Source organism: Manacus candei, unplaced genomic scaffold (assembly GCF_025592945.1).
Source record: "Manacus candei isolate 608988 ecotype Guabito, Panama unplaced genomic scaffold, ASM2559294v1 h1tg000014l, whole genome shotgun sequence".
Classification (NCBI taxonomy): domain Eukaryota; kingdom Metazoa; phylum Chordata; class Aves; order Passeriformes; family Pipridae; genus Manacus; species Manacus candei.
Genome location: NW_026138062.1, coordinates 81766077 through 81792051, shown reverse-complemented (window position 1 = coordinate 81792051; position 25975 = coordinate 81766077). Strand labels below are relative to the sequence as shown.

Here is a 25975-nt window from a genome sequence, read left to right as displayed (position 1 = left end):
AAGTCTCATTCATCAGGGGACACAGACAGCTGTGGGTGCAGGGAGGCTCACGCTCACCTTTCCCATTGTATGCACTTTGGCCATTAGCCAAGCACTTTATTCCATGGATACAATGCCCTAAGAGAGCCCTCCTGGAGCTCTCCCTGCATGGCTGTGTGGTGGGGACCTCCCCTTGAGCTGGGATGTCTCTCAGGGTTTGAGATTTCTTATAAAAAACTAAGAAACCCAAGGCAGAGAGACCCTCTATGCACAACTAAGTCTCTGACAGCAAGCTGAATTAACACTAATTAAATCCATGTAGTCAATTCATTTAGCCATAAATCCCTGTCCAAGTCTGAGACCAAGACTGGACCTGGCTAGACCTAAGCTCCATCAGGAGTTTAGACACTGAGGGGGTCTACTCTGAAAATGGTGACTCAGCAAGAGGGTCTCCAGTTTCTGTGTGAATCATTCTAAACTGATTGTAACTCGATTTGCTTCTCTATGTTCCATCCCTGTGGTCAGTAATAGAGTGAGCCTTGCCACTGAACTTGGTTAAGCTGCACTTTTATGAGTTTATATTAAACCCATTTTTGCTAATATGGTGATTCTTTAAGGGACCCTAAGGCACTAATTCATCACAGACCCTCACTGTCCCAAAAACAGGGGTCCCAATGAAACCCCTCTTGGCTGACACCTGACTAAAGCCCTCCCTCTCTTCACACTCAGCCCCAGGCTGTGTTCTCCTGGCTTTAAAGACTCTCTGTGCTGTAATTTCAGTCCAGGACTGCTGGTGCTGTCCCTGGAAGTTCTGTTCTCCCCTTCTTTGCAGTGACCTTTTGCATAATTGAACACTGCTCTTGTGTCTCCTCTCACCGTCCTTCCTGCAGGTTAAATGACACCAATTGCTTCCCAGGGGCTCATGTTTTCCTGGCCTCTGACTATCCTTATTCCTGCCACATGAACTCTCTTTGGGCTGCCCTTGAGGGGAGATGGTGAAACAGAACCCAGTGGTCCAGCCGTGGCCTGGAAGGGGAGAAGAAGGGAAGTGCCACCCTTGCTGTCACCTCCTCACTGTGTCAGCCCTGCAGGGATCAGCCAGAGCTCTGCAAAGGGCAAATAAAGCCAAATGGGGTGGGATTGTTCATGGAATCACAGAATGGTTTGGGTTGGGAGAACCTTTAAAAGGTCACCTAGTCCAGCTTCCCTGCCACGGGCAGGGACACCTTCCACCAGATCAGGTTGCTCCAAGTTCTGTCCAGTGTCACCTTGGATGTTCCCAGGGATTTGGCAGCCACCACCTCTCTGGGAAAACAGTGCCAGTGCCTCACCACTCTCATTGGAAAAAAATTATTCTTTATGTTTAGTCTGAAAAAGTCTTCCCTCTTTTAGTTTAAAGCCGTCACCCCTCACCCTATTGCCCTACTAAAATGTCTGTCCTTATCTATCCCCTTTAAATATTGAATATTTTCCCTTTTTATCCCCTTTAAATATTGAATATTGTCCCCTTCTATGCCCTTTAAATATTGAATATTGTCCCTATTTATCCCCTTTAAATACTGAAAAGCCAAGAGGATGCTGCTCCTGGGAATTGTACAGTTTCCCAGAAAAATCATGGAGATAACTGGGCTGTGGATCTCCAAAACCAGTTTCACTCAGGGAGCCACAGTGACAGTCCCGAAATTACTGAGGACATTGCTGTCAAACAAAGGAAGGCTGAGGAGGGATGACAAGAGGAAGGTAATTAAGATGCTCCTGAGCTTTCCAAAAATGTGATGCATCATTTATCTGGGACAGGAACCCTCATGTTTGTCAAAGCTTGAAAAGGACCCAACACAACTGACCCGGACTTGAAAAACCATCAGTGAGAAGCAACTGACAGTTGTAGGAACGAAGCAGGTCAGATTTGACTCCCTGTTCACAAAGGAAATTATTAGAAATCACTGAACCTGAGAGTTTTTTGGTGATGCTTCTCTAAACTAATGAGTCTGGAAGTTCCCTGAGCCTGTTTTACTGCCTGTGCTGCTGGAGCAGGGTGGTTACTGAGGAGGATATGTGTATTCACCATAGATTTGAAGGTTTCTAAAGGGAAAAAAAAAAGAAAAAAAAACCTGTTCACAAGCTGCCCCAAATTTTACAGTCTGTTCAAGACAAAGATTTCTCAGGGTCAAAATTTACACAGAGGTGAAGCTCTCTGTGTTGTATTCACAGCATGTTAAAAGCCCCAGGATCACTCAGTGGAAAGCTGTTTCAGGGGTCTCTTGAAGATTTTGGCTCCAGCTGAAGCTGGTTTTGCACTTATTTCTGGAAATCCCCAGTGGAATTGTTGACCTGCCCCAACATGGCCCAGAGCCCAGGCACAAACTCCCCTGCTGCACCAAGGCTTCTCCTTTTTCTCTCTTCCCACTAACCTCTAACTGAGACGTTATTTTGCATTCGGAGACTTGCTCAGAGTTGGCTGGAGAAGACAGACAACAGCCAGGACAGGAATGAGAGCAGGTGGAAGTGCTGGCTGAGGAAATGGAGTATTTTTACGCCTATGAAGTCAGTCTTGAGGAGTTCCTACAAAGAAAAAAGGCATCTGAGCTGGAAAAAGTCTGTAAAGCATGGAGGATTTACCTAAACTAAGCTCAATCTTGCAGCCTTGAGCCATTCTTATCCACACCCACCCAACTGTGACCACCATAGCCAGGCTCCTCCTCTGAGTATTCACTTGGATAAAGAAAACGATGGAAAAGAGGAAAGTAAAGTCTGAGGAGGGTGCACATATCCTGTGGTGCCCATGCTCTTCTTAAAGCTGGGCACGAAGGATGTCCCATTTCACAGCAGCCGAGACAAAGATCATCCCAAGGCAGCAGGAACAAGAGCTGTGCCTTTTCCCAGGTAACCCAGCACAGTGGGAAGGACATCCCTGGGACCATGGCAGGGGATTTCCTACCCCCAAATCTTCACCAAAGGGAGGTGGGGAATGGATGGAACCCCCTCCCTTCATCTCTTGGGTTCTTCAACAGCTCTGCCCACCAGTGATGGCACAGAGCACCACACTGAGATGTGAGTGAACAACATGGATTTCCTCATACCCTCCAACAAGGGAATCTTTCCCCATTCCTCCCCTTCTTTTTCCTTCTCTGTGCTCATCATCACCCTGAGGACCACTTGGATCCCCCATTCCCCATCAGGAATATCCCTGGAGGTGTCTTAGGGTAGGACATCACACCCCCATCCCAGAAGGGTCCCGTTCAGGCCTGGCACCACCTGTCATGGCACAGGGATGTCTCCTTGACCTGGGATGGAGTCCTTCAGGCTGGAGCTGAAGAAGCAGGAGACACACCTGGGACTCACAGGGGTGCAGGCTCATGGCTTTTTGGAGCACAAACCTCTTGGCAGTGCAGCCATCAAAGCTGTAATGAAAGCTTTTCCTATTTCCCCGGGGTGTCATTTCAACAACAGAAAAAAGCAATTTCCCAGTTGGTTTTAGTTCTTTTTGATATGCTGCCTTTATCTTTGGTGCTTTGTGGTGTTAAATAGCTGCTGCATTTCACTCCAGGAGAGCACAAATCCCTGTATTTCTGCCCCAAAAGGGCAGGAATAAACATGGATGTAGTCACAAGTGAAACCACTCGTTCTATTTCTGTCTCCCTTATCTCTGGTACTTGAACAAGATTTCTCCCAAGTCTTTCTTCTCCTTGATCTTGCTTTTTTCTGTTCCCACCATCTTCTTATCCTCTTTTCTTCCTTCCCTGGGTTTCTGGAGTCTCTGCCTTTTATGCACAAAGCCAGCAGCTCTCTTTAATCAGCCACAGCAATTAAGAAGCTCTCAATTACAAGTGTCACCCATGTCATGATTTATTCCTGGCTTCAGGACTTTGAATTCCCTTTTCATTGCTGTGTCTGAACAAATCTGAGGGGAATGAGGCACAGAGGGCTGGATCACAGGGAGCAAGTGCCCCCAGGAGCAACATCCATGTCTCCAGCAGCCCCAAACTGCCAGTTCTCCAGCTGAGATGTTTTTGCAAGCCAAGAGGCACCTAAGAGCTTGCTGGGAAGTGTTCCCTGCCCTTCCCGTGGTACATGAGGAGACTCCAAGCTAAAAGGAGGAGGAATCTTTGCTGGAGGGTTTCATATCCCTGTATTTCTGCACACAGCTTCCACTTGCAATGTCTCCCAACCTCAGGAAAATGGGTGGGTGAGAGTCCATAGGGGCAGGTCCAGAGGGTGGGAATGGGGAGACCACCTAGGACGTTGGGCATCACCCTGCTGGGAGATGTCACATGCTGCCTTGCAGCATGTCCCCGCAGCAGATCCCTGCTTGAGCTGCCACACACTCCTGGCTTTTTTTTTTTTGGACACCCCTCACTCCTGCATCCTCTGTTCCCAGAACATCTCCTGCAACTGCTCCCCCGAGGAATGAGGAACGCAGGAAACTTTGCAGCTGGGCTTTCAGGGAACAACATTCCAGCTGCTAATCACAGCTTTTTTTCCCCAGCTTCCTGGAAACTGGAAAGCTGTAATTTCCTCCGGGCTTGCCTGTCAAATCATCAGGGTCCAAAAGAAACCTCAACACAGCTCACAAGGCAACTTGTGTGCTTAAACATCCTCAGGCCAGAAGGAGCCCCAGCTCAGCCCTGGGACATCTGGATGTGTCACATCCCTGCTGGAGGGGACAGTCAGGAAGGCCGTGCCCCTTTCTGCACCAGGGATGGGAGAGCAGTGCAACAAGACTCAGCATGAGACCTTTTTGGAAAAGAAGGTGATATTTCTTTTAGTCCAACTGAGTTTCAGTCTTTTGCCCCTGGATTTCACCCACTCCCCCTGCCAGCACTAAGGCTGCTCAGGATCACCTGAGGAATTATGCAATGATTCCAAAATGTCTGTGCCTTTCCATCTGTCTCAGATTCCTTTTCAATGGCAATAACAAATATTTTTTGGAAAGGGGTCTGTGCCAGGTGTCTTTTCCCTTAAAATCTTGCTTATTTTGGTTCTTTTTGTGAATATCTGTGATTTTTTGTGAATCAAGTAAAGCTGCTGCATCTCCTTTCCCTGAGGCTGGGCATGGATCCATCCTGTTTTCCCAGAGGACATCAGGATGAGGGGCATGAGATGGTACCTCCTCTTGGCCTCTCATACCACAGCTCAGCCTGGTCAGACCCTCCTTCTCCCTCAGTGGCCTGTTTGCAAGGATTTTGGAATATCTCTATTTTATTTGTGCCCAGCCTTTGTTCCAGAGCACTCCTGCAGAAAGAAGTCAGAAACTGGGGGGTAAAGAAAAATGAGTACAGAGTCCCCAAAACTGAGTGAGCTCAATTTGGATACACACAGTGGCCAGTGTGTATTTAGGTCACAGCACTGGGAGAAGCAGGAGGTGGGGAGAGTGGAAAGGAAAACCTTTTTTAAGAGCAACTGTAAGGATTCAATAGCAAGTTTAGCCTGGGAATGTTGTTTTTTGTTCCTGAAGTTTTGTCAGAAAGTTATCCCAGTGTGCACAGCTTGGAACCACCCGAGGTTCTGGTCTCTTTAGCAAATGACATTTTAACTGGAAAAGTGAGGGATTAAAATGTTCCAGCAGCATTTTATCAGCTCTGTCTGAAAACACTCCTGTCCTTCAGCACCCTGAAAGCTGCAGATTAGGATGAAGCTGGGAATATGCTCAATGATGCAGTGTCAGCTCTTATCAGATCCTTGGGATAAAGGATGTCGTTCCCTTGCCACAATCATTTCAGAACCTTCCACAACAAGCTCCTGCACAACTTTGTAGCGAGTGCATTAAGCCCCGAAGATGAATTTCATATTTCATGAGTAATCATTACTCAACCTGTCTTCAAACACAGTAGATAATTCCTGATTTATTCTGCTCTGTTTGCTTGGACCTTCGAGTGAGCCCAGCTGGGGGAGATACACTCTGCAACAAGAAGGAAAACATATTCCATTTAGCAAGGGGGGAGATAATTTTTATGCCTCAGAGTACAAGGCGTTGTATCTTCTCCTCACAGGACAGCAAGTGAATTCTGGTGAATGCCAAGTTAATTTGAAGGGATCATATGAGCTTAAAACTCCTGCCTAAACCCTTCCACCACTGGATCCAGGGCATTGCAGCTCACTCAGGCTCCTCAATGAAGGGAAGCTTGCTCCTGCCCCTCCATCTTTTCCACAAATTATATTTTTTCTCCTTAAAAACAACTGATCTTCCCTCTGCCCTTGGATGAACTGGCTGCCCCATCCCCTTTCTCACAGGGCAGATTTTGCACCCCAGCCCTCCTTCCTGTTTTGCTCCGGGTGTTAAATCCCAGTATTATCCATTTCAGGCCATTTCTCCCAATCTGCTGGGAATTATTTGAATTCCAACCCTGCCATCCACAGCACTAATTTTATTAGTTCCTGCTTCTCTCATCACCCAAGTAATTAATTAAAATATTGATTAGCACTAGAGACAGGACAGATCCTAGTGAGATCCTTCTGGAGAAATCCTTTTGAGTAGGCAGCAAATTACCTGAAACCCCTGGAAGTGAAGCTTTCTAATTAAGCCTGTTCTTTCTCCCTTTTTTTCCCCCCTCCTCTCTGCATAGTTCCATGTGTCTGAAAATTAGTTTATGAGAATAAGGTGGGGTAGGGTCAAAATCCTTCCCTCAGTCAAGAGGTAGCACAGCTTCTCCAGGTGGGCCAGGTACCTGCCCAAAGGAGAAATCAAATGTTTGATGTGATCTCTCCATGACAATCCATGACATCATAATCCAAGTGATGAATTAGTAACTTCTTCAGCATCTTTTCAGTGCTCAGTGGGTCTGGATCTGCCTGACTTCTGTTTCCCCTAAGATCTTCCAGAAACCCCCAACTTCTGGGAATTGTGGGGTTAATTGGCAGCAGCTCAGTGATTCCTTGGCTCATCTTTCCCGTGTCCTGGTGGGAACTTCCCAGATTTTCCTGAACTAAGCATTTCTACCTTTTATATAAAGGTATTTGGATTACTTGCCTTCCTCTTCCCCAGCCTGGGGACTGGATTTTATCCACAGTTCCAGGCACAGCAATTCTTTGTCTTTTTGCTACAAACTGTGTCTCTTCAATGAGCATTTCCTGGGAACAGATTTCAGGTTGCCAGAGGCAGTTTGGGTGAATCTGAATGGAAGCATGCACAGAGTTTTGATACACATGTTGTTGGCACTCTGTGAACAGTCACCAAACCCACATGGGACTGGGACCATCCCCTCTGGTGAAAAACCTGCTCTTGCAACAGCAGGAGAAACCCTTTGGGTTTGGTTGCAGTGGAGCAGCGGCCCAGGGACATTTCAGGAAGAGATGGAGCTGAGCTAAATACACCACAGGAGGATTGCAGGTTATTTAAAAGCTTCAGCTTTGCTCTTTTTCCAGAGGAATGAGCATCATAATCAGTTATAAAGCAGCTCTGGGCTCTGTTTTAATGCTTTGTTTTAATTCCTCCTCTTCTCCCTGTGCAATTCTCACCAGCACCTTCAGGTCTGTGACCTCCTGGTACCACAAAATGCTGCCTGAAAACATCCAGTGCTTCAGTTCCAGAAGTTCATGGAGTCCTGGCCCAGCTGGATTCACCCCTGTTAGTCTTCCCCAAGAAATGTATGGCTGCTGAGGTATATCCTGAACTGCTCTGTAAATTCTATTTTAAGCTGTCTCCAGGGGAGTATCTCCCTTGGGGAAAACCTGGAGAACAGAACAGGGTGGATTTTGCTGCTGCTATGACTTCCTTTGCTTCCTTCCCTTTGCAACCCTCCTACCTGCCTGCCACTTGCTCCCCATCAAACACTCCTCCTCCTGCTCCCTGGGTGCTGACAACCTTTTCATATTCCCTGGGTTTTATCCTCCTCCCAGCCTTTCCAAACTGCCTCCTTTTAATCTTCTCTGCCGAGTCAGTCCCTTTCAACAGCCTGCTCAAAGAGCACAGAGGAGGGGAAGGGGAAAAAAGTGGGTTTATTTCTCTTGATAGAAACTCCAGCCCAAATTAATGGGAATTACCAGAACAAAGGCATAATAACAGGCCCACAGCTGACCACAAAGCTGACACACTGTTTGCAATTACCTTGGATGCTTATCCACAGGGATCTCTCCTCTGCTGGAGGGGTAACCAGGAAAGGAAGAATTCAGGCTGTGCCACCTTGTGCATTGCCTGAGCAAAAAACCTTCACATGATGGGATAGGAGTTTTCCAAGTGGAAAATAGAAATGGAGTGCCAAGCCCAGCAGGGAGAACAGGCCTTTCTGGGAGTGAAAGATCATCCAGTCCCACCCCCTGCCATGGGCAGGGACACCTTCCACTAGTCCAGGTTGCTCTAAGCCCTATCCAACCTGGTCTTGGACTCTTCCAGGGGTGGGGCAGCCACAGCTTCTCTGGGCCAAGAAGCAAATCTGTGGCAGATTCCTGGCAAAGCATGTGGCAGCTCCTGACTTTTCACTCCATGCAAAACAAAGTGTGTTGTTATTTATTTGTTGAGGTTTGGAAAGTACCTTGGAGCGACTTGGGATTGTGCAGAGCAAGGCAGGAAACCGCCTGCGAGCCGAGGGCTTGTGCAGAGCCAGGAAAGAACCTTCTTCTCCACAGGATGCAGCAAGGATGCCACAGATTCCTGGGCTGCCAAGAGCTGGAGTGACCCCTGAGAGCATCCTGGACTGCCTCTTCCCTACTCCGGTCTGAAGAACCTCATTCTTATTCCACTCCTGTCTGGTTTAGCAACAGATGCTGCCTTGAGAATTGAAAACACTGCAAAACTCCCCCAGATCTGGGGTGTCATGGCCAGCATATGCTACTTGTCCTTCTTTGAGTGGGTCCACCCACATCCACTCAGACAACTGTCTGCCTTCTAGAACCTTCTTTGAAGCCAGAAGTCAGTTCTGAGTTGATATCTGTGAACAGGGCTGTAGACTGTCTCAACCATCTCAACGAACATGAAGCACTGCATAAAAATAGGGGAAAAAAACCCCAGGACCCTAAAAAATTCAAATTAATCTCTCAGTCTGCACTGTGGTAGTTGGGTCTCTCAAAATGGCTGGGCTAAGAGCCTGGTAGATATTTAGAACTATCTAAATCAGTCACTTACAGGCTTTCCCATCCTCCCCCATAGCTCTTTTCTGCACAACCCAGCCCTCACCAGAGGACTATTTGCCAGGGTGGAAGGAGTTAGTGAATTTTCTCCACTGTGTGTTTCTCTTCTGCATATTTGGGTTGAACTTAGAAGTTTTGTCTTCTCTACTAAATTCCATTCTGGAGCCAAAAATGACAAGTTCCCCCCGTGGTCTGTGGTTGAAAACTGGTGGTAGGAGAGCAGCAACACAACCTGGGCTTGAGAGGAAAGGAGCCCCAGGATGGGATAAATGCAGAAAACAGAGGCAGCTGCACCAAAATAACCCCAGACTCAACTTCTACCCCATAATCACAGACAGAAACCCCTTCAAGGAGCACAGGGCTGATGGGCTTTGTGCTCAGCTCAGAGCTCTGCCCAGGCTGGACAGGGATGGCTTCAACCTCCCTCTCTGATACTGCATCTCTGGAAAAAGTCCTGTCTTTGTCAAGCTGCAAACTAGGAAGGAGCCTAAACACTCAGGTGTTTTAGTAACCTCCTGTGATAAGCACTGAGAATCAGAAAATAAGTACTGATAACTCAAAAATAAGAGTTATTATTATTATTATTATAATTATTATTGCAAAATATGGCCCTGCTGGCAAAGTGCCCCAAGCCTGCAGGTACTGGAGTTTCTCCAGTTCCTTTTGATGTCCCCCCCTCCCCAGGATCCTCATCCCTGCCCCTCACCACCAAAGCTTCAGCAGATGTGTAGGTTGGTCCTTGGAAAGGTCCACAGCCAGTGACAAAAATCCCAGCAATGTCAGGTGGAGCTGGATGAAGCCTTCAAGAAGAGAGACCATCTAACACCCTGAGAGGAAAGGCAATAAGCACAGCTAACATTCTGGGGGCAAGGACAGACCATCACTCACGGAGATCTATGAGTTCAGTACAAAACCATTTCTTAAAAATGATTTATTGCTAAAAAAAACCCCTCACACACACAAAACTCTTCAGCTGTTCAGTGCTGGCATCACCAAGACTGTCAACAGGAACAAATGCTTTGGAGGACATAAATCCTGAAGGCTGCAGCATCCAAAGGTTACGGTGAGTGGAATAATCCGTGTGAAGGAACAAGCTGCACCAGCGAGGTGGAAGAGGCAGAACAACGTATGGATGGACTCCCAGGGCAGTGCAGGAGGAGTTATTCCCACCCAGAAGATCAGGAAGCAGCCCCATGGTCCATCACCATCCACCCTTCACAGTTCAGGGGTGGGTGGCTTCACCTCCCCAGACACAGATCACGAGTCACCTTCTTGGTGTCACACTTTGGATTCCGGGGTCTTTGTGGACTTTCCTGCCAGCTTCTCCTTCTCTGGGTCTGCCTTTGTCTCTGCTGCCTTGCTGGCTTCCCTCTCCTGCTTCCTGAGGATCACGTACACGGCCACGAAGCACAGGAAGGCTCCCACCTCAAAGAAAAACTGGAGACCCAGGTACCTGTGGTGTGGGAACACAACAAATCAGAGTGGCCAGGGCACTGCCCTGGGCTCAAGGGTGGAAAGGACTTGACACAGCTACTGGTCAGAGAGTCATTCAATGATGAACCTGCCATGGGGATGGAATATCATCACCTAGAGCTCCTTCCCAGCCTCCTCACCATGCACAGGCTGCATTTGATGTCTTCTGTGTGTCGAGTTGGGGTGTTTTTTTGGAAGATGAACCCCAGGGCACCAATACTCAATGTCCCCAGGCCCCCTGCAGCACCTCACAGGCAGGTTTGGGGCTGGGCTGATCCCCACTGCTGCATTTCCCCCATGGAGAAGACACCAGGACAGGCTGCTTCTGTCTATCCATGTAAAAGGAGTCACCACAGCATCACACAACAGCTCAGGTTGGGAGGGACCTCAAAAACCCATGTGGTCCAACCTTCCATGGGAAAGGGAGCCTGGGGGAGATTGTCTAGAGCTTTGTCCACTCTCATCTTGAAAGCCTCCAGTGAGGAGGACTCTGCTGTGTCCCCAGGGAGGTTGTTCCAGTGAAGGATTGCAGGGGTTCTCCTGGAACTGGACCTCTGTGCGTTACAGCAGCAAGTTTGCACAGTCTCTGGTGGGGTTTGGGCCTGTGCCAGTGGTTTTCCAAACCATTCCTGGCCACTGTTGGGGGTTATCCTGGCCCAGGGGGTTGTGAGTACCCCTGTTTGTTCACCAGCAATTTATCCCGTGTCAGAGGTGGGTGCCACGTTCCCCCTGGGTTTCCCTCTACCCCCTCAGCCCTCCTGCTGCTGGGTCAGCTCTACCTTTGCCTGAAGAGGGTGTTGTCATAGTATCTGCAGGCTGCCTTCCTGTCACACCTCTTCTCCCACAGGATGCAGGTGGTGTCGATGGCGCTGCCGTACAGGATGGGCCCCGGCATCCACGCTGGAAGCAGAGAGGGCTTGGTTATGCCAAGGGAGCTGCTCTGCTGGCACACACCCAAGCCTGGTGACTTCCCTGTGTGCTAAAGGGCTGGGAAGTGGCTTGGGATGGCCTTTGCTGTGGCCCATGACGCCACTGGTCTTGCACAACACGCCAAGGCCTGGCTGTGTGTTTGCTCCCCATTGAGATGAAAGTTCTTTCTCATTGCACATCCCAGGAATCGCAGAATCATCAAGGCTGGATGAGAGCTTCAAGATCTTCAAGTCCAACTGTCAACACAGCACCACCATAATCACCCCTAAACCACATCCAGGCACCTCTTGAGCACTCCCAGAGACTGTGACTCCACCACCTCCTTCATGCCCTGAGCATTTATGCCCCTTTCCAGCACTGCTGTGGCATGTTCTGGGAGCCTCCAGGTGAACATGGATTTTCACCATCAGAAAAATAATTAGTGGGATTACAGGACAAGGTTTGAAGCCACTCTGATGTGCTGGAGGCAAACACAGCAATACCTACCCACAACTAAGGGCCAACCTCCTGAATCTAAAGGTATTTCCAGCCTCCTTTTATTTTATTAAATTATGTAATTTACCCCCATGGAAGTGCCTTGTCCCCTCCCCATGTGCAGCCCCCCAGACCTGCAATGCAGCATCTTTCTCTGGCTTAGGACAGGCTTTGATTAGTCTGAATACACAGCACTCCTGCTGCATCAGGGATGAAATCCCTACAGACCTCCAAGAGCTGCCATTATTCTCCAGGATGGGTTTTTAACACATTTTAATTTACCTAAAACTCTCAGCAGCATGAACTGTATCCCAACAGCAAAGGATTTGTCTTCAGGCTGGATGCTCCTGAAAAACAAAAAGGAAAATTTGCCCTCTGGCCAATCCCACAAAGGTGGATGTTTCCCTCCCTGGCACAGCACCTCACCCAAAAAGTTGTCCTTCATCCCAGCCACCAAGGACCCCAGGGAGTTCCCATTTAGGTCAGCGAAGATGAGGTTTCATTCATTAGGGCCACACACTGACCACAGCTTTTCCTCGGCCTGAAAAATCCTCCCTAAAAGACAGGGAGGAGCTCAGGTAAAGTATTTTTGCTTTTCATTTAAAGAATCCCCAGGAGTAAAACACAAGCAACACAAGGGATGCTTTTTGTAACTGAACAAGGGATTTACATGCTGAGGAAGTGGCTGGTTTTGGGGTGGGAAGCCCCAGTGTCTATTTTGGTGGTACTCTAGTTTTCTGGAATCAATATTCCAGGCTGTGGTTCCTGCTGGTCACACATGGGAGAGGATTGGGTGGCAGAGGACATCCAGGTCATCACCCTCAGGGGACTCAGATCCCCTTTCTTCTGGGACTGCCTGGAGCACTCACAGCTTCGGCAGTCAAAGTAAAAACAGATTTTTAACCACAGCTTTTCTCTAAAAAGCAACTGTTTGGAATGTTTCAACCACAGAAATGTGCTTGGAAGCATCATTTATAGACTAATACAAGGATTCCTCCATGGTTTTCCCCTCTCTTCCAGCACATTCCCAGGTCAGCTCACTCTGGGGTCCAGCTCCACTAGTCTGGGTCTCATGTTTAGGCTGTTGCTGCTGCCCCATAGGCACCTTTCCAAGGGGGTGGGAAGCTGGAGTCCTAATTGCCTCTTTGCCCTGGGAAGGGAGGCTGTATCCAAGCAAAGGAAGGTAATTAAACTTCTTAACTCAATACAGAACTGCATCAAAATGAGCCAAAATACTGCTGAGCTAAACCAATGCCGAGTTAATGGTGCATCTCCTTGCTGAGGTACCAGCCAGAGGTGGGGAGCAGGAATAGGATGGCTGCTGGCTCTGAAGGCTGTGCTGAGCCCAGGAATGGGGCTGCTGAGGGCCATGTGGAATTCCTGTGACCCCCATGGCCCCGTGGGTGGATGGAGATGCTGTGGTGTGACACCCACCAGGTGCTGCTCGGGTGTGACACCCACCATAGTGCCTTCCAGGAGCACCTGGCCACACAGCTCCATGGCAAAGCCTCCAGCAGCCTGAAGTCTCCACTTGCTGCTTAATTCTGCAGCATTCAGCAGCAATGGCCAAGGAGACCTTGGAAGAGCCTTTGTGGTGTCACAGCAGCAGGAACTCTGTCAGTGCAGGGTCTTCAAAAGCAAGTCTCAGCTTGGGGATACCTGTGATGTTTCTGTCCTGCCCAGCCATACCAGGGCTTGCCAGCAAAGCCCAGCCTGCTCCCATTCCCAGCCTGGAAGGTGGACATCCACATGCAGTGCCAGATGGCAGGAGCAGAGGCACCAACACATGCAGAATCCATGTCAAAGCACCGTGAGGAACTGGGCACGAGGTGTAACACAGGGCTGGTTTAACCCTCAGCTGGAGAAAACCTTCCTCCTCAACCCAAGGACCCCCAACCATCACCTCTGGAGGCCTTTGTGGCTGCACCCAGGCCGTGACTGCCCCAGCTGCTCACCTGAGGATGAGCATGAAGGATGGGGTGTGGGATGTGCTGGCGAGGATCCCGGCCAGGCAGGACAGGACCACAAAAGGCAGGAAGAGGTGGGAGCAGCCGGTGCCGCAGGTCCCGGGAGTGGCAAAGCTCCCATTTCTGGAGATGCAGCTGCAGTTGGTGTAGTTCTGGAAAGGGGAGAGAAAAGCCAGAGGCTGCTCATCTGAAGGTAGAAGGCAAAGCTGCCAGCTGCCATACTGAGGGTGTCTGTAACTAATTAGTGGTAATTAGCACTCAGGGACACCTCTCTTCCAGTGTCCAAAGGGGCTCCAGGAAAGCTGGACAAGGGATTGAAAGACAGGACAAGGGGGAATGGCTTCCCACTGCCAGGGAGCAGGGTTACATGGGATACTGGGAAGGAATTCTTTGCTGTGAGGGTGGTGAGGCCCTGGCACAGGTTGCCTGGGCTCTGTCACCTGTACCCAAGTTGTGTCCTGCAGGGAGACCCCTCATGCAGGGACTGTGTGCAGGGCAGAGCTGCAGCCAAAGCCAGAGCCCAGGCTCAGAGAAGTCTTAAATCAGAAAACACTTACAAGGGGAAAATATAAAACCTCACCTTTGAGAGAGGGTCATAAATAACTGGCAGAACCTTAGCAAAGGGAAGATGCCTCGAGGTGATGGATGAGGATTTTTTTCCTTTTCTCCATTTTTTAGTTCCAGTTCTCTCCTTTTTTTTTTCTTTTCATTTTCAGAAGTGACTTTTAAATAAAATCAGCATGATCTTTTGGTTGCACAGTTTTACAAAGGGGTGGCAGTTTGTAGAAGGTTGATCCCAGAGGCAGAAGCAGCTCAGGGTCCCCCAAAACCCTGTTCCTACAGCACTGCCTGCAGAGTGGCTTTGTGACCACAGGGAACTGCTCCCGGCTGAGAGCGTGGGGGGAGAGTTAGGATGAAAAGGGACACAATCCCTCCTCCCACCTCTAGCAAAGAGGATTCAATATTTGAAATGAACATGGGGATTCATCTTCTTCAGCTACCTGAAAAGGACTAAACCAAACTCATCCTTTGGGCTCCTTCTGCAGCCATGGAGGGAGAGGTGGGTCTGCAGAGGACCCCTCACAGATAAGTGAGAGCTGGGGCGAATTTGGGCCCAAGCAGCAAACAAAAAAGCAATCAGATAAATAAAAACTCGCTCCGTCTGTGTCACCACCACCTTCTACAGAGAATCAGGGTCACCACACTGAGGGGACTCGCACAAAGCCAAGTGCAGACAGAGGGCTGGGGATGAAGGCTCTGCCCCTTTCATTCCAAACCCCAGAGGATTGTATAGCAGGGAGCATGACCCCAGCTGCAAAACCCTCTGAGCAGAGGGCACAAACCACAAAGCCTCTGGGGGGTCTGTCCCTGGGAGATGCACTGTCTGGGCAGCAGTGCCACAAGGCTGATGCAACACTAGGGCTGGGAAAAACCACCTGGGGAGAGGAGAACAACCCAAGAGCAGCCTTGAAACCAGGGCTGTGGCTTCTGGCACACAGCCAGCCCAGGGTTTTTCAGGGTCAAACATCACCAAAGCACCATTTAGAAATTGTTTTCTTGAGAAAGCAAGTCCCAGCTGGGACCTTGTTGGACTCTAAATTCTGGGATGTGTGCTGACCAGCTCAGATCTGACCTGGCTGGCAGCTGATCCCACCCATGACTGTAGACAGGGAGAGCTGAGGGGGCACAGAAACCCAGGAGAGCCCTGTGGCAATGGAGATTCCAGCAGGGAGAGCTTCCCAGGGAAGTCCTTGTGGCCACCTCACTTCAACAGGTCACACTGCACCCAACCAAACAGCAAAGCACTTACAGGTTGTCACTGCAAGGTCCTACTCCTGAATAAAATTTGGAGGCTCCTGCTGCTGCCCATGGAATTTGGGGATATCAGCTGATGCAAACAGCAAATGGCTTTCAGCATCCAAGAACTTTAAAAGGAGTCAAAGCAAGGCTCCTCTGGAAGGGCTGCAGCAAAGCTGAGCACACAACTGTAGGTTTTTCTGCACACTGGGAGGGTTTCTGGAAACCCTAGGACACGGAAAGCAGCAGACAATGAGTGCCACGGGTCCCTGCCCTGGCAGAGAGGCTGCAAATGCTAAGAAAAGTGTAAAATTTCCAACAAAACAGGTGCTGGAAGAATGCCATAAACGCAATAATGTCTTTTTTCCTTTCATTCAACAGGTAATACCTGAAAGGAAGAGCTGATGCTGGCTTTGCCAAGTAGTGTTGGCGTGGCACCATCAGAGGAGCCCTGGTTTTGCTGTAGGCTGTGGCTACACATAATTATAGGATTAATGGATGGGGACACACTGAGGAGAACAGGATGTCAAAGGGCTGGAGGCATCTTTGAGCAAGAAAAAAGCAGCTGAAAAGGATCTGCTGCACAAAAGGCAGGCCCGGGGATGCAGAAAAGCACATCTGGGACTAAGCTCTGGCAGAAAACATAATTGTTATTAAAATGAAGAGCTGTTAATTAACAAAATGCTGCTAACTGCCCAGACAGTCCCATGCTGCCAGTATATCCTGTGCCAAGAACACAGCGGGGAAACTACTCATCCTATATGGATTGCTAATGATTTTCCAGGTATTCAAAGCACTCAGAGCTGCTCCCTGAGGCAAATCCTCTTGGGAGAGCAGTTTGGGTGACAACTGATGCAAGACACTGAGGTATGTGACAGTGAGCACCTCCTGTATGGATATTTTCCCTTCATAACCCCAGAAAAAAGAGGAAGCACATGGATTCCATCCAGTTCCAGGGAACTTCAGGTATGTGGTGCCTAAATTGGGATCCTGGTTTTGGGAGGTGCCTATTCAAGGACGGGGCAAATCACAGCAGTATAAGGGGCATCCACAGACTTGGGGTCATGCAAAGTGCTCTGCTTGGTCTTCCCATCCTGCACATCCTCCTGTCCCACCACAGGAGACACAGCTCAGGAAGGTGACCTTCCTGGTGACCATTTGGAGATGAGGGGAAAGCAGAAAGTCTTTGCATCTTCCATGGAAAAAGTCCACTCAAGGAAGGAAGCCAGGGTTTGGGGAGCAAAACCTTCCCTTGGGGGTCAGGTGAGTGTGGAAGGACACCTAAAATATTGGATGCCTCAGAGGTTTCTCCTTGCTGTTTTGCCCAACCTTCCCTGCACATTCCACATGGATCGCACGGAGTTTGTCCAACACTAACAAACACCACTAATTGCCAGTGCCTTGGTCATCCCTCCTCAGCCATCCCACATGCCCAGTGGGAATGACTCACCAGGACTATGTTGGTGTCCTCCTGGATGCTCACAGCCCTGCAGCCAGCAGAACAAGGCGAGGTGTACTCGATGGAGTTGGAGCCACAGATGGGGTTATAGGCCTTCTCGGGGCAGTTGCACTGCAGGTTACACTCCAACTCGTGGTGCCCAAATTCAGAGCTGCAGCAGGGAGAAAATATTAATGCAAAGTACTGAGCATCACTAATATGCATCTTGCATAGAAAACATGCCACGTGTACATTGAGATTAGTAAAAAACCCCTTGATTGCTCAACCAAACCTTCCCCATACATGAGTGGGGAAATTCCACTGTAACCCCCCAAGGCTTTGCTCTGCCTGGGCAAAGCATCCTGACCACAAATGGTTAAGGCAGTCACCCACTTCCCTCATATTTGGTCCCAAATGTGGGGGTTTGGGGTACTTGCAATGTTCTGAGCTCCCCACTGAGGGCCAGGACCAGGTTCCACCAAAACCACAAGACACTGAAGGTGTGGATTCACAGAAACTTGGATCAAGCCTTGAGGGAAGACAAGAAGCTCCTGCCCATGTTGTAGCTGCACAAGGAAGCAGCCACAGCTTTCAAGGTGTGATCCCAGGGCTGGCCCCTGCCCAAATTATTCACGGGTGCGTAACTTGCTCTGCTTTCCAAGATGGAATTTTAATCCTGTGCTGTTTGTGCCAAAAATGTGTTTACTTCAGGTTCCACGCTACACTTATTCTTCAGTAGGAAATCCCACCAATTGGACTCTTACAACTCTGTTCCTAAATATCTTTATGTTAAAAAGGTTTTAATTCTAAGGAGATAAAGCTCAAATGACCCCATGCATGGGATAAACTAAAAATATATTTTCCGCCCTAAACTTGAGGATGCAGCGGATTCAGTGTTTATCCACAATAATTCCTAGCCTTATTTTATCACCATTAAATATTTCTCCTGAGGGAATAAACCTATTTCTGGGCATTCTGCTTAACTCACACCTCTCCCCCGAGGAATGTACCTGGACTGGGGTGTGCCCACAGCCCCGGGAGTGACCTGCCCATGCCCATGCCTGGTACCTGTCGCTGTAGGTGACACCCGCGACCTTCTGCGTGGGGCAACCGAGGAAGAGGAGGGGGAAGGCCACCAGCAGGCACAGGAGCATGCCCAGGACACACATGGCACTGCACTGCCTCAAGGACATCTGGAACCGCTTCAGGATGGCACCGCCCACCACGATCCCCACCATGGCCCCCGGGATGTTCACAGCACCTGGGGAAAGGCAGGTCAAGGAATCACAGAGTCACAGAACAGTCTGGGTGACCTGAAAGATCACCCTGTTCCAAACCCCTGCCATGGGCAGGGACACCTTCCACTAGCTTTGGAAGGTTGCTCCAAGCCCCATCCAACCTGGACACCTTGAACACTTCCAGGGATGGGGCAGCCACAGCTTCTCTGGGCAACCTGTGCCAGGGCCTCCCCACCCTCACAGCCAACAATTCCTTCCTAATATCCGATCTAAAGCCGTTCCCCCTTGTCCTATCATCATATGTTGTTTTCCATCCTCTGAGCCATCTCAGTCCCTTCACACAGCAAAGGCCCAGAAGATTTGCTGCTGAAGTTCTATTTTTCAGCACAGGTGATGCAGAAGGGACCAAGGTTTTTGCAGGGACTGGTGAAATAATGCTACAAAAAAGCTGCTTTTCAAACCCAGCAGGATCTCACAGCAAACTGGCTGCCTTATGTACCCACGGATGGGAGATGTAGGGAGCAGTGGGAAGCTGTGCTTCACCCAGAAACTGACTTTTCAGTGTAGACAGGAGGAAACACCAAGTAAACCTAAAATGTTTAATTTTCACACAGTGCAGGATTGTCACCCTTGTAAAACTGTGAAGGTTTCCACCACAGTCTTGGTGTTCTGCAAACCCCATTTTTACAATGGGAGCCCAAAGTTCAGCTCCAGAAGTGCAGACTGTTTTAATTCAGCAAAGAACCAATGGGGAGGCTGCTTTCAGCCCATAAATACCCTGCAAGGAAGGAATTTTCAACTACAGAAAGCTTTTTGATCTATCAGAAGGCAGCAAAGCAAGATTTGGTGGTGGGAACAAAGGGTAGGGAAGTTCATCCATGAAATACAGAGAGGGTAAATCAAGGCTGGGAACAGCTCAGCAGGACACAACTGCTTCAGCATTTAACCTTCCTGCCTGTGTTAAGCCCAGGGTGGTGGGCTTTGCCAGCCTGCTCTGCTCACTTTCTTCTGATTTATTTGTTGCACACCTCAGATTGTTAACCCAACGATGGATGTGAAGTAATCCCTGATACAGAACACGCAGAATTCACATCTGATGTTTCCCCGCTCCCTCAATGCAGTGAGTTCCCTTCCTCTCCTTGATTACAGAGAACAGCTTTAGATAACACACATTTCTCCAGGTCTTAAAATATCCCAGCAAGCTCAGGCTGCAGTGGAAAGGAAGGAAAGCAAGCAGATAGGAGCTGAGCAAGTGTATGGGCAAGGACCTTGTGCCATGTCTGTCTGTGGGTCATGGAAGGAGACCAGCAGCTCCAGAGGAATTCTTTGTAATTTCCACATCATTTTTTTAAGGAGTGCTCAGCCACACTTACCAATGATCATGTTGGCAAAGGATGCTGTGAGGGAGAACTGTCTCTCCAGGAACTTGCCCATGAACGTTGCTAAACCAGCAACCATGGCAGAGATGTTGACCTGAGCCAGCACCACCAGCAGGTAAACGGGGTGACGCAGGTTCCTCAGCAGCACCAGAGGAAAACCTGAAAGGAGAAGGGCAAAGCTGTTGCATACAGAGCAGGGGTACAGCAAAATATGAATCCTAGAATCATAGAAAGGCTCGGGGGGGAAGGGACTGTAAAGCTCATCTCGTTCCCTGGAGCTTTCTGGCAGAGCTTCTGCTAACACAAACACAAGAGGAGATGGGAAGTCATTAAAAGTTAATTTATTTGTTTGCTGCGGTTGCAATTTCAATGTCCTTTTTGTTTCAATCATAAAAAATGCAATTTTTCTTTGTTTACAGGCAAGAAACACTCCAGCAAATTCCCCTGTGGCTGAACCCTGGAGAAAGAGGGATCTTCAGCCTGCTTAGCAAAGACAGACACCCTGGGGAACCAGGGTGCCCAGTGCTGACATCCTCCAGCTGGGAGGCTGGAATTGTCCATCCTGGAGTGATTTCTCCTTTGTGACACCCCAAACCCACTTTCTCTGCTGCTGTTGCTCCCCCTGAGCCATTGCCTCCCCCCCGTGCTCCCTGCCTGGCTTTGCAAAGGGCAACTTCCAGACAAACAGATGACGAGTTTCCCAGCTGAGGGCTCGGAAAGCCAATATGCTGGAGCAGAGATAAGGAATTAACAGGGAGGATTAATGCAAGGGCCTGCCATAAATTAATGGTGTTAACTCTTAGCAGCTCCCAAACAACTGGGACAATCTTTCTATCTGCTCCAGCACAGCAGCTCTGGGAGAACTATCTGGTGCTCTTCTGGGAGGTGCCCCAAGCTGTGTGTTTATTTTAGTTGTCCTAAATGTTATGTGAAGAGCAAAAGGACCCTCTGTGGATGCAGCAGGGTCCTCCAAATCCACAGGCTAAGCTCCTGTTCAGGGGAGTGTTGCCTCTCCGGCTCAGCACTCTGCTCTCAGGGTCAGGCAAGCAGCCAAAAATGTTGGGGAGTAGCAAAAGCAGGTCATTAGAGAGGGTCCAAGCATGCAAGATGTGGTCAAGGACCCTAAAATACTGACCCACTGGAGAGCTGAGAGGGCAGCAGGCAGCTGGAGAGGGAATGGGCTGTTAGACCAATGTGAACCCAAGAGGGGAGGTGGTTTTTCTCCTAACTATCACTAAAATCCTGATTTTTGAAGCATATTCCAGCCATACTGCAAATATGAAACCTCAACTGAGACCTCCTGCGAGCTAATCCAGCTTCTTCTGGAAGTTGGTGGGAATCTTCCACCAAAAAGCTCTTTTCCCCAGAGTTTTTGGTCTTGTCAATCAAACTATGCCCCCTCTGCCACCTCAGATCAGAGCTTAAAAGTACAACACTGAGCAGGTCACAGGAAGATTTCTGTCCTCTGCAATCACCTCCTCATGACTAATTGGATCTCCCTCCCAGCTCCAGGGAGGAAGCTGGGCAGATATTAAAAGCAAGTGGAAACTGTACAATAATAATCAAAAAATGTCTTTGAAACTGTCTGTAGGGACCATAAGAGTAACAAACAAGTCACAAGCACAGTGTTCTAAATGCTCTGAAGATCACCTTTAATGGATTAATTCCCAGTGTGTGCAACAGAATCTGCACGTCCTCCCAGGTGTTTTCAACAGAAGCCTGGAAATTAGCAATGGAAATTACTCCAGGCTGGCTAAATCCTAGTTTTTTTCATTACTGTGAGCAGATCCAATGCCTGCAAAAGGAGCACCTTGTGAGTGTGAGGAGCAGGGTGCAAGCCAGTGTCACATCTTTCCCCACAGAGCTCTGGCTTTCCTAGATTTGGAGAACTCCAGGCAGCAGAGCCTGCTCCCTTCTGGGGCAGTCGACCTCCTTGCTTGGAAATGCCTTTGCCTGAGCATTTATCCTGTCCACAGCTCCATCCTCTTATTGCTGACTGGGGATGGAAAAACCCTTCCTGTCCTTGAGGCAGAGTTTCCAGGGCTTTGCAAACTGCTCATCATACCTTGCTCCAGAGAGATTCAAAGCCCAGAGAAAGGGACACCCTGAGGAACCTCCTGGGATGGGGGTTTGTTTGCCATACTTGGCAAAAAATCCCACAAGCCTGATTTTGCTCTCTACTTGTCCCCATGTGCCACAGGACACATGGCAAAATGCTTCCTTTTCATGGAATGGTTTGGGTTGGAAGAGACCTTAAAGATCATCCCATTCCACCCCCCTGCCATGGCCAGGGACACCTTCCATTAGCCCAGGTTGCTCCTGCCTGGCCTTGGACACTTCCAAGGTGATTCAGGATGGAAAATCTCCAAATGCTGTTTTCATAAATTAGTTTGTAATTAAAAAAAAAAAATATAGAGAAGAAACAAAACAAGCAGGAGAGTGACAAAATGGGAAGGAAAAATCTTTAGACTTCACTCGAATTGTCCCCATCTCAGCACCACACATACTACCCACCACCCAGCTTCTGGCTCTAAAAAAGGGGTTTGCATCAGAGATCCTGGTGATTTCAGAAAAATTGCTCTCTTGACAGAAAATAGACACTTTGTTTCTTTCAGAACTGGGTTTGAGGGGATAAATTCTCAGAAATAATGAGTTTTGAGCACAGCCCTGACACAACAACTCTGATACAAGCCCCAAGCCAAACCCGCAGCTCCAGCAGAGGTGGGATATCTCCTTCTCTCTCCACCCAGTGGCAGGGAGCTCATTTTTATTCATGTTTCAGAGGCAAAGTGTCAGTGTGAAAGTCCCATCTGAGCACTATAAATCTGTTCCCATGCAATTGCTTCCTAAACACAGGTTTTCTAAATGACAGTGCCCCAAGGTCGGGGGGGAATAACCCCCTGCCTGACTCCCCTAATTGAGCATTAGGCCGGAGAGCAGCAGAATAAAAACCTGCCCACGCTCATCTGGCTGTGTCTGCCCTGCACTGACCTTCAGAACACAGACAATTTCCAACAAATTAAAGGGACAATATTCAGAAAATATGGAGGAAGCTGACACAGACTGACTTCAGAAGGCCACTTCTTATAAGTAATTACCAAAGTGCAGAGTATTTCCTTCAAAAAACACCCAACTCAACCTTTAGCAGTTGCCTCCCCAGACTAAAGCCCAGCTGAAAGTCTTCAGCACAAAGAGCTCACTCATTCCTAAACAAGTTAATTGCAGTGGATTACTGGATTCTGACCACCCTTCTGCTTTTAGCTGCTCAGACCCTGTCTCCAGGGAGTGCCAGCCACCCTCGGTGGGACAGGAGGTCAGCCTGGCTTGAATACTGTCACCAGCCTTTAGGAGGGGGTCTGGAGAGGTTTTTTGAGGATGAAAAGTTGCCAGTGCTGCTGTGGGTGTGATTCCTGCTGTGCTCTGAGAACTGAGCAAGAACAGCTGGATGCACTCAAGCTGCAAAACCCCTCCAGCTGAAGGGGGTCCTTCTCTTCCCATGGTTCTGCTCCAGGCTCACAGGTTGCACCCCTCTTTCCTGCCTGGATCTGGGCTCTGATGAGATTTTGGCCTCTGTTTCCTGCCCACCTGAGCCATAAAACATAGACTCACAGAAGGGTTTGAGCTGGAAGGGACCTTAAAGGTAATTTTGTTCCAGCCCCTCTGCCGTGGGCAGGGACACCCTCCACTATCCCAGATTGCTCCAAGCCCCGTCCAACCTGGCGTTGGACACTTCCAGGGAACCCAACAGTGTGCCTAAGTTGCATCTCGAGGGGTTCCCAAGGAGGTGGGCTGAGCACAGGGAGGAATATCCCTCTTTCCTACCAGCATTGCAGCCCACAGCACATCCCACTGCTCATCCTCTGTGCCGGCACAGGAGCCCTGTCCGTGTGGGAGGGGGGAATTCTCACACTTACGTTTGATGAACTCGCCCAGAGAGAGGTTCTGTGTGTGTTCAGGCCTCGCCCTGAGCTGGCTGAGCATGTCCTCCTTCTTCTTGCTGTCACTCTCCTTCCCACTCACCACCTGGGGGCAGAGGACAGGCTGTCACTGCACAGATCATGCCAGACTTTCCCCCGAACTCACTCCTCCTCTCCCAAATCCCTGCAGACACCAGATCGTGCTTCTTGCTGATGGAGTTTGCAACGTTCCTGGGCTTGGCCATCACTGCCCGTGTCCACACTGTCAGGATTCCAGTGGGGCTGAAAGCATCCATATATCCATGTTACAGGAGCACGGAGCTTCCCCACCTTTCCCAACAGGAATGGATCACACTTCATCAACGCCAAGCTGTGGCATTACCCAGGTACAGCATGCTGTGTGCTCAGCTCCCAAGAATATGGAAATCCAGGAGGTGTAAACCTTTGCAGTGGGAAAGATGGATACCCTTAGGGAGATGGGTTTCCTCCCCAGAGGTTCTTTATTACCTCTGAGTGTGGGAACAGCCATAAGAACCCAAAGGGTGACACACCTGGATCTCCACCCAGCCTCCAGCCAGTCTGGACACTGGTTTTGGGTGGAGGATGAGCAGGTCCCCTGTGCCTCTGGGTGCAACAACCGGTGTGCAAGTGCCCTCTTACAGCAAGGAGAGAGGCAGCAATTGTAAGGGGGAACAAATCCAGGCAAGAAGGAGGTCTGGGATGGAGGCAAAATGTTCTTCACCTCCCAGAGGCTGCCCAGGGCAGTGGGGGAGGCCCCATCCCCAGGGGGATTTAACAGCCTTGTGAACGTGACACTTGGGGACACGGGTTAGTGGTGGCTTTGTCTGTGCTGGGGGAATGGTTGGACTGGGTGGTCTCTGAGTGCTTTTCCAACCTAAACAGTTCTGTGATTCTATAGTTCTGTGTCCCAGAGCCACCTGGAGCAGGGATGTACTGGCAGAAACAGGGAGCAGCCACTGACCCCTGACCTCTCCCAGCCCCTTTTAATTCTTCTTCTGCTCCTGAAAACTTCTGCTGGATTCAAGCAACTCCTCCTCCTTTAGTTCTTTTAATTTCTTTTAGCCACACTGAATCATGTTGCCACTATCCCAGGATCATGGAAGATCACTCAGTTCCACCCCCTGCCATGGGCAGGGACACCTTCCACCAGCTTTGGAAGGTTGCTCTAAGCCCCATCCAACCTGGACACCTTGGACACTTCCAGGGATGGGGCAGCCACAGCTTCTCTGGGCAACCTGTGCCAGGGCCTCACCACCTATGGAGTGCTTGGAGCACCCAAGGTCCTTTGTAGCCTCGCTAGATGACAGCCACCAGAGGCAAGTGTCCAACATCCCATGGCATCCTTCCCCCATCAGCCAGCGGAAGCCAAGGGAGTGGAGGATTTCTTGGATGAACTTCTGCAGGCTGCAGCCTACTCTGCAGGCTTTTAGGGGAATCACTGGACCAGAGGGCATTAATTAGTTTAGATGTGCTACTGTGCATGAGTAACAGCAGAAGGGGTTCAAGCAAGAGTGTGGTTTTCATGGAAAACCACAGAGTATTTCCAGACAGAGCCAACAGCCTCGGTTCTGACATCCCCCACTGGCTCAGCAGCAGTTCTGCTGCAGCTCCCAGCACAGATCTGAGCTGGACAAATGAGTTCATTCAACAGCAATTAACATTCTTAATGGACAGAAAGAAATAGGCAGCTCTTGGGCTAAAATGATCTCCTTTGCCCTGAAACCCAGCCTGGTTATTAAACACCAGAGAGGGTAAAGTGCCTGTGCTGCAAGTGCCACGTTCCCTTTTTGAAGGCAAAAGTGATGAAACCCCTTTCCTGTTTTTTTTTTAATGCTGGAGCTCAGGGTTTAATACATTTTTCAAATGCACAGATAAAATCCAGCTCTCCCGTTCACTTTTCAATTAGTTACAAGGTCTCTTCTCTCTGCTCTGAAGCTGCAGCGTTTTCCAAAAATATATTCAAGCTGTTACTGACTGTGGCTTTCTCAGCTTCCACCTGATTATACTTCAGGGAGTCAACAGCCTGTACATCCAGAAAACAAACCAAATTCCCCCAAATTCTCCAGTCTGGGATGTCTCTGTGTGAGTGTGACCCTTGCAAATGGGATTTCTGTGCTGGCTCAGCACCCACCCCAGGAGCAGCTGCTCCCTGCACATGGAGCAAAGCCCTCCTGGAGGAGGAATACTCCTCTTCCCACACTGGCTTGGCCCCTGCTATATTTTTTTGCTGTCTGAAAAGATCAGGAAATGCCTTCCTGTGGGATGAAGGGCAGCAGCAATCCTGCCTGCTTGCTGTGGA

The 25975-nt window shown here is 49.3% G+C and overlaps 1 protein-coding gene across 3 annotated transcripts in view; it reads right to left on the bottom strand.

Annotated features, from left to right (window-relative positions):
* Window positions 1-9937: 9937 nt before the first annotated feature.
* The window catches only part of SLCO2B1 (solute carrier organic anion transporter family member 2B1), a 41297-nt gene continuing 25259 nt past the window's right edge, over window positions 9938-25975 (bottom strand). For all 3 annotated transcript variants that reach the window (XM_051779504.1, XM_051779502.1, XM_051779503.1), the window contains 8 exons: window positions 23653-23761; window positions 19733-19897; window positions 18190-18382; window positions 17134-17293; window positions 13875-14038; window positions 12202-12266; window positions 11295-11415; window positions 9938-10495 (listed from right to left, as the gene is read on the bottom strand). In XM_051779504.1, the coding sequence (XP_051635464.1) occupies window positions 10321-10495; window positions 11295-11415; window positions 12202-12266; window positions 13875-14038; window positions 17134-17293; window positions 18190-18382; window positions 19733-19897; window positions 23653-23761 (1152 nt within the window). In that variant the 3' untranslated portion in view covers window positions 9938-10320. The remainder of the gene's footprint in view (window positions 10496-11294; window positions 11416-12201; window positions 12267-13874; window positions 14039-17133; window positions 17294-18189; window positions 18383-19732; window positions 19898-23652; window positions 23762-25975) is intronic.